Source organism: Amia ocellicauda, chromosome 9, assembly GCF_036373705.1.
Source record: "Amia ocellicauda isolate fAmiCal2 chromosome 9, fAmiCal2.hap1, whole genome shotgun sequence".
In the NCBI taxonomy this organism is placed as follows: Eukaryota; Metazoa; Chordata; class Actinopteri; order Amiiformes; family Amiidae; genus Amia; species Amia ocellicauda.
In genome coordinates, this window is record NC_089858.1 from 24,252,842 (window position 1) to 24,271,013 (window position 18,172).

The 18,172-nt window shown below is 43.4% G+C and overlaps 1 protein-coding gene across 3 annotated transcripts in view; it reads left to right on the forward strand.

The window, feature by feature from the left end:
- The window catches only part of zfhx3b (zinc finger homeobox 3b), a 171,753-nt gene that overhangs the window by 146,343 nt on the left and 7,238 nt on the right, over positions 1 to 18,172 (forward strand). For 2 of the 3 annotated variants that reach the window (XM_066713793.1, XM_066713794.1), the window contains exons 6-9: positions 4,314 to 4,450; positions 5,126 to 5,326; positions 11,250 to 11,373; positions 11,839 to 17,532. In XM_066713793.1, the coding sequence (XP_066569890.1) occupies positions 4,314 to 4,450; positions 5,126 to 5,326; positions 11,250 to 11,373; positions 11,839 to 17,532 (6,156 nt within the window). The remainder of the gene's footprint in view (positions 1 to 4,313; positions 4,451 to 5,125; positions 5,327 to 11,249; positions 11,374 to 11,838; positions 17,533 to 18,172) is intronic. The other variant, XM_066713795.1, reaches the window with a different exon arrangement.

Genomic DNA, 18,172 nt, shown 5'->3' on the forward strand with positions numbered 1-18,172 from the left:
TAAAAACTCTCAGAGCTTCTCAGCTGTGGACACATGACTGTGGTTACTGTGCCACATCTATCCATGGTTTCCACTCTAATAAAAACTACCTTTACAGACTGCCTTTACTTTTCTTTAACAGAGCTTTTAACACCCTCCAACTTGTTCCCAGTTTTTGTAGTTTAGAAGTGCTTTACATGGGAAAATAGGATACAGCAAGCAGCACTTCACTCAGCTTTCTTGTAGGACCTGGTTTTCAGTTCTAGATGAAGACCAATTGAGATGATTTATAGCATCTTAAAAGGCTGTGTCAATTGAAGACACCATCCATGGATGGACTATTTGAGATGTGAGGCGGTATTGAGCTCCATGTGTGCGCTTCTGTGCTAGAGATCCCTTTCAATAAATAAATATACTAAATAAATATCTTGGTGCTGGGCTTGCCTGCTAATTGCAGATCAATTAGAAAGCCATTCAGCTCAGATTGATAAAAGCAGTTTGGAAAGTCATTTTATCCTCTCTGTTGATAAAGTAGCTCTATCTTTGTCTTACTTCCTTGTTTCATATTTTAACATGTATTAGCATTATTTGTTGTATTTTACTGCTTTGTTTTGTAGAATTGGCAGTGTGCCTGAGTAGGAAATACTATACAGCCTCCTTAAGCAGTATGTGAAGTATATTGTTATATATGTTAAATGTGTACCTTTATTGATGGTGGATATGAGAATGAAATCTTCAATAGTTTTCCAGCACTCCCAGCAAAGAGCAAGCACTTTCTAATGTGTTCCTGTTCGACAGAAAAACGCCAGGCATTTATCTCACTTGTAGGTTTTGCTTGGATTGTCCAATAAATGGATGTTCAGGGATTTCCTGCATGCGTGCCCACTATCTCTAGTCATGGGATTTTGAGAACACAGATATACAGGATTGACAGGCATGAGAGCCAGCAGATTCAGTTAGACACATATAATACATTCACAGAGGGCTCCCCCATTTGAGGAGCCGAGGGCCTCAAAATGTACCGCACTGCAGAAAATTAAAAGCCAGTATCGCCCGCGCATCAAGTGCACTATTGAAATTTCAACAACCTAGCTATGACAGCCAGCCGAGTCACTGCAGCACCAGAGAATAATACAGTATAATGAAAGAATAACCTTTTTGAAATCTGGGGAGGAAGATAGAAAAGAAATGGTAGAGACCCCTGCTCTCCCTAGCAGCAGGCAGCGCAATGCGCAGAGAGGACAGTGCGAGAGATGAAAGGTTAATTTTATCACTTCACCCCAGTTCCGAATGGGAGGTTCTTTTGTTTAACGTTTCCTTTGTTTATTGGTGGATGTGTTTAATGGGATTGGGTCTGACTGGACCTAATAACCCATTGCTCCCACAGCCCGGTGTCTCTGGGAGATCCAGCAGGCAGCACTAACGAAGTGAGAGCCCCCACTGAGTAATCAGCTCAGCTGTCTGTGCCCTGATTGGAGCTGACATTTTAATGTCTGGAGCAGGAGCCTGGGTCAGCTCTGCTTAACCTGCCCCCCTCCGCATCCCCCGTTCCCAATTTGCCCTTCCAGGACTGTACAAATCAGGCCAAATTTAACTCTTTATGACCTCGTTAAGGGCCAGCAAGACACCTTCTTAAGTTTCACATTAAATTCTTTCCGCTCGTGTTGCAAGCGCTGCTCAGGCACACTAATGCTGACTCCGTGTGGATTTAGCTTCTTTATGAGGGAGGCTTAGCCGTGTATTTTTACTCCTCAACTGTGACATGTTGCTGTTTGCGCTTTCATTTTGAGTTTACGTGCTTTTTGTTTTTTGTAACTCATAAAAAGAGACGGAATGACCTGCTTAGATGAGTTGTGACTTCTTGATGCACCAGCTAGCAGTGGGGAAAGCAGAGCAGGGCAGGGGTTGAATTAAAAGGATTAGCCATGTGAAACCCTCTCCCAGCGATGTGAGCATGTCAGAGAACATTGCAATGCTTGGGTTTTGTGTCAGGAATTCCTGTCTGATGCATAGGTGCTTGCTGCTCACTCCACTCCTGAAGAATATTGGGTTTTAACAGTAGTTTCAGAATGCTTACCTTTCCTGTATGTTAAGAAGGTACCTATTGCTGGAAGATTAATTTGCATTGAACCCTTTGAATAAAAAAAACTAAAACAATAAAAACATTTGACTACAAATCCTGATATTGATTCAGTGCAGATTGTGTTTTGGCTCTTCCTCTCACATATCTGAAGAAAACAGTCTGCATTATCCATCTCAATGTGTGCAAGGAATCAGTTTTCATGCTGTGTCCTGATGTTCAGCTAGCATCACCACATTGTGGTCTTTGTGGAATCCAGGAATTAAAAACATGACAGTGGTATAGCGTACCATGGAATACGCACTTGTATTGCACCTAATGAAGTATAGTACTAGTTAAGGAAATTATTACATTTTCATTTTCCTATTTGTAGTAATTTCACACAGTTGTTTTATTTATTAATCTTTTTTTTGTTAGTTTTTTTTTTTAAAGCTAGCTTGCTTTGTTACACGAGAAGCTCCAGAGCAGATACTTGGTGAGAGACAACCCCTAACTTCCCTCTGTATCCCAGCCAACCTGCCTGGTACTGGGAGCAGGTTGGATCTGGCTGAATTAAAAGATGCTGAAGTGGCTCCAAAAGCAGGGAGCTCGAACCTCCTGTCACACTCCACCTAGCCCACTGAGATGTGCGGAGCAAGCTTAGCTGGTTAAAAAAATTCCAATTAAGTCAAGAGTTGCTGTGGCACTCACTGCTGTATACGCACAAAAGAGCTGAGGGATTTACCCTGGGGGGGTCATGCTCTAGGTCAGTGGTTCCACTGGGATTTGAAACCAAGGATATTGGGCTTCACAACTTTCTAAGCTTTAACTACCAGGCCAAATTGTACTTTTTTTTCTCCAGTTGCTTCAGATCTAGCATCTAGGTCACTTGGCCTCCTTTTTTTTTTCCCCAACAGATAAACCAATTTGAAACGGAAAACTAAAGAAATCGCTAGCGATTTAAAAATCTGTCTTTGTCGCTTAACACTTAAGAAGGAAATATTTTGATATTCTGTCAATAGTCTAAAGGTGTTATGTTTTACCATTGCTCAGGTTAGATCTTTCCAGTGCAGTAAATTATTCACCTCAAAGTCCATCTGCCCTTACAGCTTGAATCAGAGCCCACTTTGCCTCAACCCCCTCTGCCCTTATCACTCGGCCTCCATACCCTCTACAGCTTCTGGAAGGGCAGTCGTACATTAAATACAGTATGTAGGGATGAGAGGTTGCTAGGATACCTTTTATTAAGTGTGCTAATTGTTTAAATACCCCTCAGTAAAATTAAGGTTAAAAATAGCTTAGGTGTGTGACTTGTTAAGAGTCTTCATGTCAGACTGTGACTTCAAGGTTTGTTAGCTTGGTGCCATGGCTTTTCTGGCAGCTCTCACTTTGTCTGCTTGAGACAAGGATGGACATGGCTCCACTGCAACATTTCCAGAATTATCCTAGGGTGCAAAACGTACATCAATAGATATTACAGAATAACAGACTCCTAGTGTTCATGTATGTATATATATATTTTTTTTTTTTTGCTTGTATTCTAATGTTTGTTTTTTAAGTCATGAAGGATTTAGGATGATTATTCTGCTTCCTCTTTTTCGACAGTGACATGGTAAACACAGTCTGCTACCAGGTCTCTGTGTAGATGGTGCTGTTTCTCCAAAAATTCAAACAAAAAAAAGCAGAAGATGAAACAATCTGACCTGAAATTGAATCTGTTACCTGAAAAACAAAGCACAACACAAAACAAAAGAAATCTCAAAAAGCTCAGTCATTTTGGTGAATAAGGAACACACAGAGGCTTCTAGACAGACGCAGATGTGTTTACCTTAATGTCTGATAAGATGCTTTAGAATTGTTTTGATTCTTCGTGCACAGAGTGAACCTTTCAGCGGTGTTGGTAACTCATCCATTACTTCAAACAAACAGTTGTGGAGTCAAACTTAAAGAAACTCAGCTTGGCAAACTAATGTTTTGATTAGTTGTCTTTCTTGGTTTCTGGTATCTTGAGGATCAGACATTAAGAAAGACAGCTATTCAAAGCATTACTGTTGAGCTCAAATGTCTTTTTGTTTTATGGGATGAGAAAAAAAATGAAGAGTGGAGAGGGGGGGGAGCAGGTTGATCAACAAATTCTCTGTCTGACTCGCATAAAATTTGATTACTTCCTCTTAAGACCAGGCTTTACCCACAGGGTTGGTATTGATTGACTGATGCCTGGGCTGCCAAGTCTGTGCCTTGCCTTGACTTTGGCTCTCCTCTGTGGTTTTTACAGCAGTATCCAGCCAGGTGGAGAAGGACCAGACAGATTCCTCGCTCCCCTCCAAACGACCTTCATCAGGGTCCGGGGTGCAAGACGCTCCCCTTTCCTCCAAACGTCCCAGGACAGCTGACAAGGGCGCTGTTGAACAGGTGAGAGGGTCTCAGGCAAGGGCAGCCCATTGTGTGCCACTGTGCAGTCCATATCTGACTCCAGCCTCCTCAATTTCATCAGAGAAATCAACACAGTGCAATTATTGCAATATTAGCCTGTCATTTAAAACCGTCAGTTTTAAGAGTGATTAATTAAGCTTGGTTTTATGTAATTTAAAAAAATAACATACACGCACAAGCCAAAAAAATTCCTTTCACATTGATTGTTATTCATCCAGTTTTACAATGTTCACAATAAACCTGTCTGCTGATCAAACTCCCAGAACAACACAAAGTGCAGGTTATATGCATTATGGAAACAGTGAGGCATTAATTTTCCCAAAAAAGCTACGCTAAGCATTTTGCAACATTTAAATACCCTAAGTCTATTTTGCATTCTGCATCACCGGGTAGCATTTTCTTTATTATTATTTTTTTCGCTGTGGTTGCATTGTTAATTGTTCGAAAGCTGGAAAATCAATAGAATATTTGACAGACAACAACCCTTTGAAGTTTCTGCCAGGGAGGGCCTTAATTCTCCACTGCAGTCCTGCAGTCGCGCTGGTGGGCCACCATTCCAGGTACCATCTCTCAGCTCCACTTCCCACTGCTGGGTGTGCTGGGTGGGTTCGACAACCGACGCTTTCTCATTTTACCCCTCTCACCCTCCGACAGATGTACCAGTGCCCGTACTGTAAGTACAGCAACACTGACGTGAACCGCATTAGGATGCACGTGATGACTCAGCACTCTGTCCAGCCCATGTTCCGCTGCCCGCTGTGCCAGGACATGCTCAACAACAAGATCCACCTGCAGTTCCACCTCACACACCTCCACAGCGTGGCCCCAGACTGCGTGGAAAAGCTCATCGCCACGGTGAGTGTGTCACCCGCACCAGACTGTGTCCGGTCCACAAAGGTCGTCGACTGTACTTCAGTGTCTTTTAAAATCTTTCATTTAAAAAAGAAAAAGAACACACTTTTCAGATATAGGCTATAATATAATAATTACTGGTACCCGTTATACAGTTCTGTTCTTAAACAGAGTGATTTACAGAGACTAGAAGATGATTCCTCAGCTGTAAACCTTGTGTATACATACCACTATGTGTGTTTATAAAATGTCATCTATATCTGTCCAACAATCCCATCGCAAGTTAAAAGTTATAGAGTCTTGTTCGGTTTTCTATGTGACTTTTTTCCAAGAATATTTTAAGCACTTGCAGAAGTCAGTAGGATAATTTCAAAGAGACACAAATGGGGGGAAAAAACAACAACTAAATGCTCTAATGTGATATGCATCTGACAGTCTTAGGGCATTGGGGGGTTCATTTTTTGGTCAAAGTGTCTTTCAGAACTGTGAATTCAGAAGTCCTTGGAAAATGTCCCTTTGGCAAAAAAATTATCAGTTAAATAAACTCAGCTCAACTCTCGGAATTGACAGATGCAGCTCCCATGCTTTTATTAAAACAACATTTTAATTATTTTTCTATTGCCAATAAACAAGGCTATGAACCTCACCCATCGATTTTCCTATTCATTAGTAGGTGGTGCTTGAGATCAAAGGTAGCTAGGTATGCTGAGTGTATGATGTATTTCATGATCTTGTTATTTTTACATTTTCACAATTAATTACACGCAGTACTATACAAGTCTATACATTTTTTTCATCCATCTAAATCTTCAGTCATCAAATCTTCTTTTTTGTATGAAACCGACAACCATATTCCTTAAACTTTTAAAACAGACTGCACTGAAATCAAAAGGGAAAGTGCCATTGATCTATTTCTTTGACATCAATGTGTTGTTTTAATAGTCACTGCAAAAAACATAATTTAAAACTTCAACATACACTTGTCCCCCATGCTTTATATAGTTTAAATTATGAACATTAGAAACATTGAATTTGAATGTTTTATATCTTCGAAGAACATAGCAAATGGATGAACAAAGCGTGGAGAGTTATAAAGAACTGGTTGAAACTGATCATAATTGTGAGATGCACAATATTCCATCTTTTTTTTGGGGGGGGACATATATACAAAACATACAGATATTAGTAAAATTGTGGACAGCTTTTTCAGAACTGCAGCATGCAGTTATTTAGGTTTGTCACTCGCCAAATCATTGGTAATATCATCTATATATTGTGTGCCATATGGAATATAATTTGCAAGTGTGTTAATATAAAAAAGTTGCCATCTGCTTTTTGTATGTCAGTGAACTTCACTTCCAGTCAGACTAACAGGCCCTATATTGTATATATAAGAGGCATTGTCGTGGTGTAGTTACAATCTTGTTTCGATGTACTCTCAGGCTGAGTCACTTTCTTACTCACTTGGCCACAGTACAGTGTAAGGGTGCTCTTGTCTCATTTTCTTTCTCTAATTGATAACCTTTAAGGCAGCATTGCTTCTTAATCAAAACATAAAGAGAACTGTTAATTTTGAAATGTCTCCAGGCGTTTTGTCGACTCATTGGAAGTCAGATATCATTGGCAGTGATTTCTCATTTCACCTCAAAGGCAGTAAGCCAGTCTGTTCTCGTGCAAACCTCAGAACATCAACGCTTAGTATATACTTCCTTGCTTTCCTTCTTTTTCACAGGTTTCTTTTTGTTGGTCTTTTTTGGGAAAGGAGGGTAAATCGACCAAAAATAAATTACATCAATTCAATGGAAACTATTTAAAATAATAATAATTAAATAAAAACTGTAGACATTTGCTTTTTGGCAGATTCTGATAACACCACCATAGTCCCCCTTGATAGTGGATGAGCCCTTTGACCACAATCACAAAGCACTAAAGGGAAATACCTAAAACCTTCAGACAATTCGATTTATCTTTACACGCCCCCTCCTCCCACTAGTTTGATCTAAATTTGTGATGAAGATTCTGTAGTAAATGTGACAGTTAGTATGTATTGAACTTCAATGTATGGAGGAAATTCCTCTCATTAAAATACTGTTCTTCACGATACTGGCAAACCGGTTTAAATTCTGGCTTAAACCACAAACCCCTAGTGAATAATGATCCACAACACTGCTTTTAAGTCTGCCAAATATCTCGAGTTCTCCATAAACATGTTATATATACATATGCTTTCGATCTTTTTCTCCCCTCAACAATTCTATAGGAATTCTTTCAAGGTTGTCTGCATATGATACTACTTTTTTGCATTTATGCCAGGACAGGATTTTTGTATTAAAGGTGAATTTTACATTAATGGATAGTGACACCAAGCTGGCAAAATGCATATAATTTAGTTTAAAATTAAAATCTGTAAAGTTTAATTCTATAATTAGTTATTTTTAGTTTAGTTTTGTTTGTGTGTGTGTGTGTGTTTCCACGTAATTCACGAAATTGTTTCTTGCTCTGCTGTAATTCTTACATCATCCTGTTTTCACCCCTCGATTTCTGCATGCCTTTCTTCAAGCCTAACATTATCCTTGGGTTTCTGTTTTGGAGACCTCTTTAGAAGGGAATATACAATTCTCCTGATGTCACCCTGTAGCAAATCATAAACAAATTCCTTAAATATATACGGTATATTTGCTAATAACTTCCCAACCTGGGTTTGTGCCTCACCAGCTGTCCTACCATTTCTACAACCATACCAGAAAGGAAATGGCCAACACATTAGTATGTAAGGGAGCAATATTTTCTTCTTTTATAGAGGTAATGCACTGAGCTTTTCAAAAAGGCAGGAGAGAGAAGCCGAGCTAATATAATGCGCATTAAAACCAGCTCCTTTTTTTTATAACAAGTGGAAATAAATTGAAAGGTACTCTATCCTTTTGCGTGTCTCTAGCAGACGAGCCTAATGAATTCTGAAATAGGTGACTTTTATTTCTTGCCGACTATGCATAAAGATGTGCTTTCGCTCTCCCTCTCTCCCCCCTTCGCTCTCTCTCGTTCTCTCCCTCTCTCTCTGTTCTGCGCCTGCTCTCTCACACCCTCACTCTCTATGTCTCATTTTCTGTCTGTCTGAGATAGGGGTAATGAAAATAATTGTGCTTCATTAATTCTGAGTCTGGCTAGATGATAGCCATTTTGAACTATGTTTGCCAATTAGGCGGTCTAAATTAAAAGTGACCTTGGGATACTCTTGGTGCTTGGCTCTCGTTGCCTAATGAAGCAGTTGTCTAGAAACAGTCCACTTTGTAATGTAAATCACTGGCGTTTTTGTTTTTGTAACTTTCAATTCTAGTTGCATTAATTTACCACTTTTAGTTTGAAGAAGAAATGAAAAAAAGCAACAAAAAAAAGCCCTGGCTTGCTTTCCTGTATTTTTCCTGATTAGACTAATTGCGTAGTGATGGAGTAAAGAGCGTTTACTGTTCCGCTTAACCCTCAACCTCTCCAAACTGCTGCGCAGGGAAAGCAGCTCCGTCTTCAGAAGCAAGAAGCTATCTGCTGATTCCACAGCCAGACTAGACGAGCGTCTTTGTGGCTTGCTATGTTTGAGATGTCCTAACTCTCTGTTAATTAGCAGAAACTGCGATTTCTGACACACTGGAGTTGGGCCACCTTTAACGCTGAGGATCTGGATGGAGCTTTTATTTGGTTTTGTGACCCATCTCTTTCTGTCCACATGAACGAGATACCTCATTTAGCACTGTTAAACTGTAGATACAATTAGATACGATTGTATTCACATTACCACCTTTCTGAGTTCAAACTGTCTGCAAACAATGGATTCAGAATCCATTAATAAGAATGTAATGCAATGAAGCAGGCAAGTTCTAGTTTCATAGACTTATTGAATATCCAAGGTTTCTGAAACATGTAAATATTCATTTTATTTAGTATATTTAAGTTCGGAGCACTGGGTGGGGGGGAACGTTTGAGCCCCTGTTAGGAAAAGGTTTTGACCTTCTAAATCACTGTTTAAAACAGCAGGAGACATTTTATATATATTTTAAAACCTCTTTCATCCACTGACAACATTGTTTGGAAAGAAGTGTTTTGAGAAGGAACACTGTAGTGTGAGAAACCCTGGAAAATAGACAGCACTCTCTGGGTGGGGCTGATAGAATGAAGAATATGTATCATTGTAGGGAAAAAGCATGTGGATTTTGTTTTTTGCAGGGACAGCACTTTGCGTTATGTGAGCACTTTTAATGTCATAGTACAAATGAGCTCTATTAAAGAAAAAGTGCCAACAGATCCTAGGAGGGGGCAGGAGGGTGGTCTGGATTTTGGTAGTGAGATGGAAGCTCGGGATTAGCTTTCATTTGCAGCGGAACAGAGATAGCGAGTGAAAGAGGGGGGGTGGAGTGAATTGAAATGCAGAGTGGGGAGTGAAGCTGATTATTCTGTTTCGGGAGTTAATTGAAGGAAGGTGAAGCCGACAGCACCTCATCTCCCAGCCTCTTCGAATCTCAATCACTGATTATTGTTAAATAGGAGCCCACTAATGAGAGCTCTTGATGAATTGTTGTCTCTTTTGTGTGTGTGTGTGTGTGTGTTTGTGTGTGTGTGGTGGGGGGGTAGTGTAGGAGGAAGGGGGGGAGTGGAGGAGCCAAGATGGGGGGTTGCTGTCATTCACACATGATTGACTTCAACCTTTTCGAGTGCAAAGAAAACCTGGCTGCGCTTCTCGCACATTCTAATCAATATTCATTGCTCCTTGAAATCTTCCAATAAAAAAATAAAAAAAATTAAAAGTGGAAAAATATAATTCATTTACAGAAGCAAAATACATATTACCCACTGTCTTTATCCATCTGTTTCCCTTTGGATTTGTCCATCTCCTCCTATTAATCCATACCTCTATGTTGAGCTGTATTCAAACGAGGTATAATACAAGAGACTTTCTGTTTTATTCGCAGCTTTGCTTGTAAGATTTTTTTCCCTTTTGTGGCCACTTTAAAGATGACTAAACTGCAGGTTAGCCGCCAGTTTAACAGAGGCCTTGTCCATGTCTTCGGCTCCTCTTTAGTTTAACTCTGGGTAGAATTTCCACACCATGCCTATGCTTAATGATGGCATCCTTCTGCAGTGCTCCTTTCCACAGGAATGGGATGCACTTTTTACGAGGAAGAATGATTTAATTAGGCACCCTAATAAGCTTTTCCAGTTGGCCAAGGTAGGTCTTTCAGCCCATCTCACTAATTGGCTGCAGCAGAACTTTCCAGGCGCGTGACAAAACACTGCCAGGGATCAAAGTGCAAATTCTGAAATAGTAAATAAAGTAAAAATAATATGATTATTTAATGCATGCATGTGTGTTTCTTAAATAAATTCATTAGAAGCCTAAGCCTAACCAAGAAAGAATTACGTGTTTTTTTCTCCCCTGGAGTGGTCAAGACTTTTAAAGAGTCCAAGGATGACTTCCCTCAAAAACCCACACAGACATTCACCTTGTTTCCCACCTCTGCTTCTATCACTTGAGCTATCCTGTTTCAAAGTGTACTGCAGTTCTCTTAAGGCTATCACAGGAAAAGTTATCTACTAATAACAGAAGGATAAAACTAATTTCAGTTAAATCATTTGTGCATTTTTAATACAGACAAAGAGCAGGTCTAAGTTAATACGCACCGGCCATGTCATTTTTTCTTTTAATAGTAAAAGTGTTAACAGTGGTTCTATTTGTAAAGGAAGGAACAGTAATAAAATGCAAACTGCTGGTGTCTTCAGAATGCTGGTTCTAAGCAACAGGTAACTTAATGTAACGCATGGAAATGAAAAGAAAACCAATGATGCCTTAAGTTTACTCTTGTTAAAAATAGAAAACAAATAAAGATCCTCCCTGTCATGTGAGAGTTAATGTGAGGATTTCTTATGTTGTATATTACAGGTGACTGCAACGGAGGTGTTACCGACAAGCATGTTCATACCAGTGCCTGGCCCAGAGAGAGAGGGGCAGAACACACCACAGACAACAGCCAACTGCAGCACTGATGACTCAAAGAAGCCATCAGGTTAGTTTTACACTCATCTGAGTGATCTGTATGTGTGGCAGCTCTCATCACAAGATTCTCCAGGGCTAATCATTTAACCGTTAATCTCATGCCCCGAATTGTTATCCTAACAAGTACCTAAAAGTTAGCAGTAAAAGTTGGGAAATATTAGTCTCAAAAAAGATTGAGAAACATTTCTTTCTGAAACAAATCACAAAATTGGGTGTGCTGGTAAGCCAATGGGGTTTAGTCCTCCTTAAAGTCAGGGCTGTCATTCGATTTGGTAAGAATATGCTTCCTGCACCTGGGGGAGCCTCTGAATTAACTTTTTTGTCCTACAAACTACTCTGGGGGAAATAAGATGGTACATGCATCATGGAACCCAACTGGATACAAGATGTCCTCAGTGGAAATTAAATTCTATTGCAAGAGTCTGCCAACGTGGGAGCCACTGTAATTCATTTGAATTATTTTTTTATTGTTCAGCAGAAACCTCAGAGGCTGAGCCTGAGAAGGGGGCCCCACTGCCTTCAGAAGCTGCAGAAGCCCGCAAGTCACCTCTAGAAGACCAGGCCTCAGCGAAGGAAGAATCTGCTGGGTTCCTCTGCTGGAAGAAAGGCTGCAACCAGGTTTTCAAAAACTCCAATGCACTCCAGATGCACTTCAATGAGGTCCACAACAAGAGGCCACAACTGCCTGTCTCTGACAGACACGTCTATAAGTACCGCTGCAACCAGTGCAGCTTGGCCTTCAAGACTGTGGAGAAGCTCCAGTTGCACTCACAGTACCATGTCATCAGGGCAGCCACCATGTGCTGCCTCTGTCAGCGTAGCTTCAGAACCCTACAGGCCTTAAAGAAACATCTAGAGACCAGCCACCTCGAGCTGAGTGAGGCCGACATACAGCAGCTTTATGGGGGCTTGCTGATGAATGGAGACCTGATGGTAATGGGTGACCCCTCATTGGGAGAGGACCAAGGAGCTCTTGGTGAGGATGACAAGGAAGGAGATGAGAGTGATCCAGAAGAGAAGCAAAGCCCGGCTGGTAGTGACTCGGGTTCGGTACAAGAAGACTCTGGATCAGAACCTAAGCGGGCACTGCCTTTCCGGAAAGGCCCCAACTTCACCATGGAGAAGTTTCTGGATCCATCCCGACCATTTAAATGCACAGTGTGCAAGGAGTCCTTTACCCAGAAGAACATTCTCCTGGTCCACTACAACTCTGTCTCCCACTTGCATAAGGTCAAGAGGGCCTTACAAGAATCTACCACTGGCCAGCCTGAGCCTACTAGCAGCCCAGACAACAAGCCTTTCAAGTGCAGCACCTGCAATGTAGCCTATAGCCAGAGTTCGACCCTGGAGATCCACATGCGCTCTGTCCTCCATCAAACCAAAGCTCGTGCAGCCAAACTGGAAGCAGCAGGGGGCAGCAGCAGTACCATCAGTGCAAGTGTAGTGTCTGTTGGTGGAGGTTGTGTGGTGTCTTCAGCAGGCACCTCTACACCAAGTCCTAATCCATCTATCAATACCACAAGCACCACTAACAACAATTCCTCAGCAGGACCTCAGACTGTACAGAGCTTGCTGGGAAGTCAGCTGCCACAATCTCATACCATAGATAGCCTTGGGAATTCTTTGGCAACTGGCCTCCCTTCACCATCTGAACATAAGGAATCAAAGAAGAAGAAATTAGCAGACATGCTGTCCTCTAGGGGACAACAACAGCAGCTACAGCAGCAGCAGCAGCAGCAGCAACAACAGCAGCAACAGCAGCAGCAGCAGCAGCAGCAGCAACAACAGCAACAGCTGGCCCAGGCTCAGGCTCAGGCTCAAGCCCAGCTCCAGCAAGAGCTCCAACAACAAGCTGCCCTTATCCAGTCCCAACTTTTCAATCCAGCACTCCTTCAGCACTTCCCAATGACTACCGAAGCTCTTCTCCCACTGCAGCAGCAGCAGTTGCTCTTCCCTTTCTACATCCCTGGAGCAGAGTTCCAGCTCAACCCAGAGATCAATCTGGCTAGCAGTCTGGCTGGCTCTTCCTCCGCCAACTCCTTGTTAGAGGACCTAAAGCACTCTGCCCAGCAGGCACAACAGACCTGCCTACAGCAGCAACTAATGCACCATCAACAACTGCAGCAGCAGCACCACCAACAGCAACAGCAGCACCAACAGCAACAGCAGCACCAACAGCAACAGCAGCACCAACAGCAACAGCAGCACCAACAGCAACAGGGGCAGATGGCTTTGCTTCAGCAGAACGCGTCACTCCTCCACCAGACAGAGAAAAAGCCAAAGTCCAGTATTCACAATGAGAAGGACAGAGAAATGCAGAGAGAAAAAGAGACAAATGAGAAGATGGATGATACAGGTCATATTTCCAAAGATGGCTCCTTGGACAACATGAAATCTAGAGATAGGAAAGACCACCAAGCCACCACAGCTGCTGGAAACAATGAGCTAGGCTTTCCACCCCCCAGAATTGCCTCAGATGCTCGTGGGAATGCTACCAAGGCCCTCCTGGAGAACTTTGGCTTCGAACTGGTTATCCAGTACAATGAGAACAAGCAGAAAGTCCTGAAGAAGCCAGGAGGCATTGGAGTTGTTGGGCTCAGCGGACAAAGCAGTATCAGCCGAGTAGTGGACCCAACTGAAGGACTCGAGAAATTGGAGTGTGAGGCTTGTGGGAAGCTCTTTTCCAACATCTTAATTCTGAAGAGTCATCAGGAACACGTCCATCAAGCTTTTTTTCCCTTCCGCTCCTTAGAGAGATTTGCCAAGGAATACAGGGAGCACTATGACAAGCTGTACCCTCTTAGACCCCAAACACCTGAGGCTCCTCCCCCACCTCCTCCTCCACCCCCTCCTCCTCCACCCCCACCTCAACCAGCTCCGACACCAAATATTCCTGCTTCTGCACCTCCTCTCACACCACCTGCTATTTCTACACCACAGCCTCCAGTTCCCATGGCTCAGCTTTCCATGCCCATGGAGCTCCCAATCTTCTCTCCACTCATGATGCAGCCTATGTCTCTCCAGTCCTTGCCCTCACAAATCCCTACCCAGATGCAATCTGTGGAGCCCCTGGCCTCTGACTTGGCTCAGCTATACCAGCAGCAGCTTACCCCAGCCATGCTTCAGCAACAGCAGCAGAATAAGAGGCCACGGACTCGCATTACAGATGACCAGCTGAGGGTCCTGAGGCAGTACTTTGATATCAACAACTCCCCAAATGAGGATCAGATTAAAGAGATGGCTGATAAATCTGGCCTACCCCAAAAGGTCATCAAGCACTGGTTCCGCAACACCCTATTCAAAGAGCGTCAACGCAACAAGGATTCACCCTACAACTTCAACAATCCACCTGTCACTACGCTGGAGGAAACCAAAGTTGATTCCAAACCTCCTTCACCTGAGCCTATGAGACCAGAGTATTATGGTAGCAAGAGGTCGTCAAGAACAAGGTTTACTGACTACCAGTTGAGGGTGCTGCAGGATTTCTTTGATGCTAATGCCTACCCTAAGGATGATGAATTTGAGCAGCTCTCCAACCTGCTGAATCTGCCCACTCGTGTCATTGTAGTGTGGTTTCAGAATGCCCGTCAAAAAGCTCGTAAGAACTATGAGAACCAGGGAGAAGGGGTCAAGGAAGGAGAGAGACGTGAGCTGTCCAATGACCGTTATATCCGTACAAGTAATCTGAACTACCAGTGCAAGAAATGCAGCCTGGTCTTCCAACGCATCTTTGATCTCATCAAGCACCAGAAGAAATTGTGTTACAAGGATGAAGATGAAGAGGGGCAATATGACAGCCAGAATGAGGACTCCATGGATGCCATGCATGAGTACCACACCCCATCTGGTTTATCCTGCAACACCCCTGTACCCTCCTCCTCCAGTCTCTGCCCTCTGCCTCCTTCCTCCTCAGCTTTCAGTCACATGACTTCTTCTGACAAGGAAGAGGCCACACCTGCTACCAGACAGAACTCTTATGATGAGAAGACAAAACACTCAGCTGAACCATCATCACAAATCCCACCACAGGAGAACCAGGGGCCTTCCAAACAGGAGAGCCCCCCGCAATCACAACCCGAGCAGCAACAGCAGCAGTCGCCACAGGAGGAGAAGGTCCAGGTGACCACAAAGACTCCACAGCATTCCTCTCACTCCCCATCCCAGCAGCAGCAACTTCAGTCTGGTCCTGCTGTTTCCCAGGCCAGCCCTACTCATTCACAGAGTTCCCACATGACACTTAATCCCATCCTGACCTCTACTCCACAGCAGCAACAGCCCCAGTCTCAGCCACAGTCACAGCAGCAGCAACTTGGAAACATGGCCCAGCAGATGATCCCATATCAGTGTGACCAGTGCAAGCTAGCCTTCCCTTCATTTGAGCACTGGCAGGAGCACCAGCAACTGCATTTCCTCACAGTGCAAAATCAGTTTATCCACCCCCAGTTCCTGGACCGCCCCATGGACATGCCCTTCATGCTGTTCGATCCCAGCAATCCCCTCCTTGCCAGTCAGCTTCTTTCAGGAGCCCTACCCCAGATCCCTACCAGCTCTGCCACTTCACCTTCCACCCCCACTTCCACCATGAACTCTTTAAAGAGGAAGCTAGAGGAAAAAGCAGGTGCCAGTCCAGGGGAGAATGACAGTGGCAACAGCGGTGAGGAGCCACAAAGAGACAAGCGTCTTCGAACTACCATCACACCTGAACAGCTTGAGATCCTGTACCAGAAATACCTGCTGGACTCCAACCCTACCCGTAAGATGCTTGACCACATTGCTCATGAGGTAGGCCTGAAAAAGAGGGTGGTGCAGGTGTGGTTTCAGAACACCCGGGCAAGGGAGAGGAAAGGCCAGTTCCGGGCTGTGGGACCTGCTCAAGCTCACCGTCGCTGCCCTTTCTGTCGTGCCCTCTTCAAAGCAAAGACAGCTCTGGAGGCCCACATCCGATCACGCCACTGGCATGAAGCAAAGCGTGCAGGCTACAACCTCTCTCTAAGCAGTATGCTCCCAGACCATGAAGGTATGCAGCTGAAAATGGATACTCTGGATGGTTCCAGCTTTTCACATCTTCCTCCATCAAACAGTGACGGGCATTGTTCATCTCTGTCCCCAGTGAGCAAAAGCATGGATCTGTCCCCAAGGGCCCTGCTGAGCCCATCATCTATCAAAGTAGAAGGTATGGAAGATTTTGAAAGCCCAAGCATGTCCTCTGTCAACCTGAGTTTTGACCACAACAAGCTGGACAATGACGACTGTTCCTCAGTAAACACAGCCATCACCGATACCACCACTGGTGATGAGGCCAATGCTGACAATGACAGTGCAGATGCAAAGCAATCTCACAACACTGCCGACCTCCTGCCAAAATCTGCAGGGACGGCCCCTTCTCTAGAGAATGAAGATCAGATGTCTTCAGGGCTGGTGAGCCCTGCAACAAGCTACTATGCCAAGGACTATGAAAATGAGACCATGGTGGACTACAGTGAGACCTCCAGTCTGGCAGACCCATGCTCACCAAGCCCTGGAGCTTCGGGGAGCAAGAGTATTGACAGTGGTGACAGGCCGGGCCAAAAGCGCTTCCGTACCCAGATGACTAACCTCCAGCTAAAGGTGCTCAAGTCTTGTTTCAATGACTACAGGACACCCACCATGCTGGAATGTGAGGTACTTGGCAATGATATTGGACTTCCAAAGAGGGTGGTACAAGTATGGTTCCAGAATGCCCGAGCCAAGGAGAAGAAGGCCAAATTGAGTATGGCCAAGCACTTCGGCATCAACCAAACATCTTACGAGGGACCTAAAACCGAATGCACTTTGTGCGGCATTAAGTACAGTGCCCGGCTCTCAGTGCGAGATCACATCTTCTCCCAGCAACACATCTCCAAGGTGAAGGACACCATCGGGAGCCAGCTGGACAAGGAGAAGGAGTATTTCGACCCTGCCACTGTCCGCCAGCTAATGGCTCAGCAAGAACTGGACCGCATTAAGAAAGCCAATGAGGTCCTGGGGCTAGCGCAGCAGCAAGCCATGCAGCAGCAAGGGATGTTTGACAGCCCTCCTCTGCAGGCTCTGAACCTCTCCTCCGCCTACCCCACTTTGCAGGGGATTCCCCCCGTCCTGCTGCCAGGCGTGGGCAGTCCTTCCTTACCAGGCTTTGCTTCATCCAATACAGGTACGTCGTCACAGAACAAGGCAGCCTGTCACTATAACAAAGGCTTTTTCCAGCTGACAAATCAGTCCTCCCCCAGAGTTGCAATCACTGCCAAAACTAGAGTATTACTGCATCCCTCAGGGAAAGGACCTCAACAGGAACTCAACAATATAGGACTGGGTTTTAATGAATTTCCTAACTTTTGTTTCCTTTTGGGTAAAACAAATGGTATTTTGTTAAAAAATATCTTTGAGTAATCTATGATGTGAGGAAATGCTATTTTAAATGCATGCTGTCAGTATCACATTTTTTGATAAATTTGCATATGCAGAAAAGTACAAATATAATAACTTATTGTTTTCAGCTTGGAATTATTTTGTCAGAACATTTATTTTCAATTATTAACTGTGAAAATGTGCATGTCTCAAAGTCTGATATTGTAGTAAAAGTCTGAAAAGGTCACTTACTTAATAACATGATAAATAACATAATAAATAACATGACAGTTATAACAATAACAAGATGGTAATAAGAAGAGTAAAAGATGACCCCCAGCACTACATCAACCAGACTCCTTACTGTACTAATACAAAGAGCATAACTCTTCCATACCAGAGAGGAAGAAGCACAGTCAAAAAATATATTCCTCAATCATGGTTTA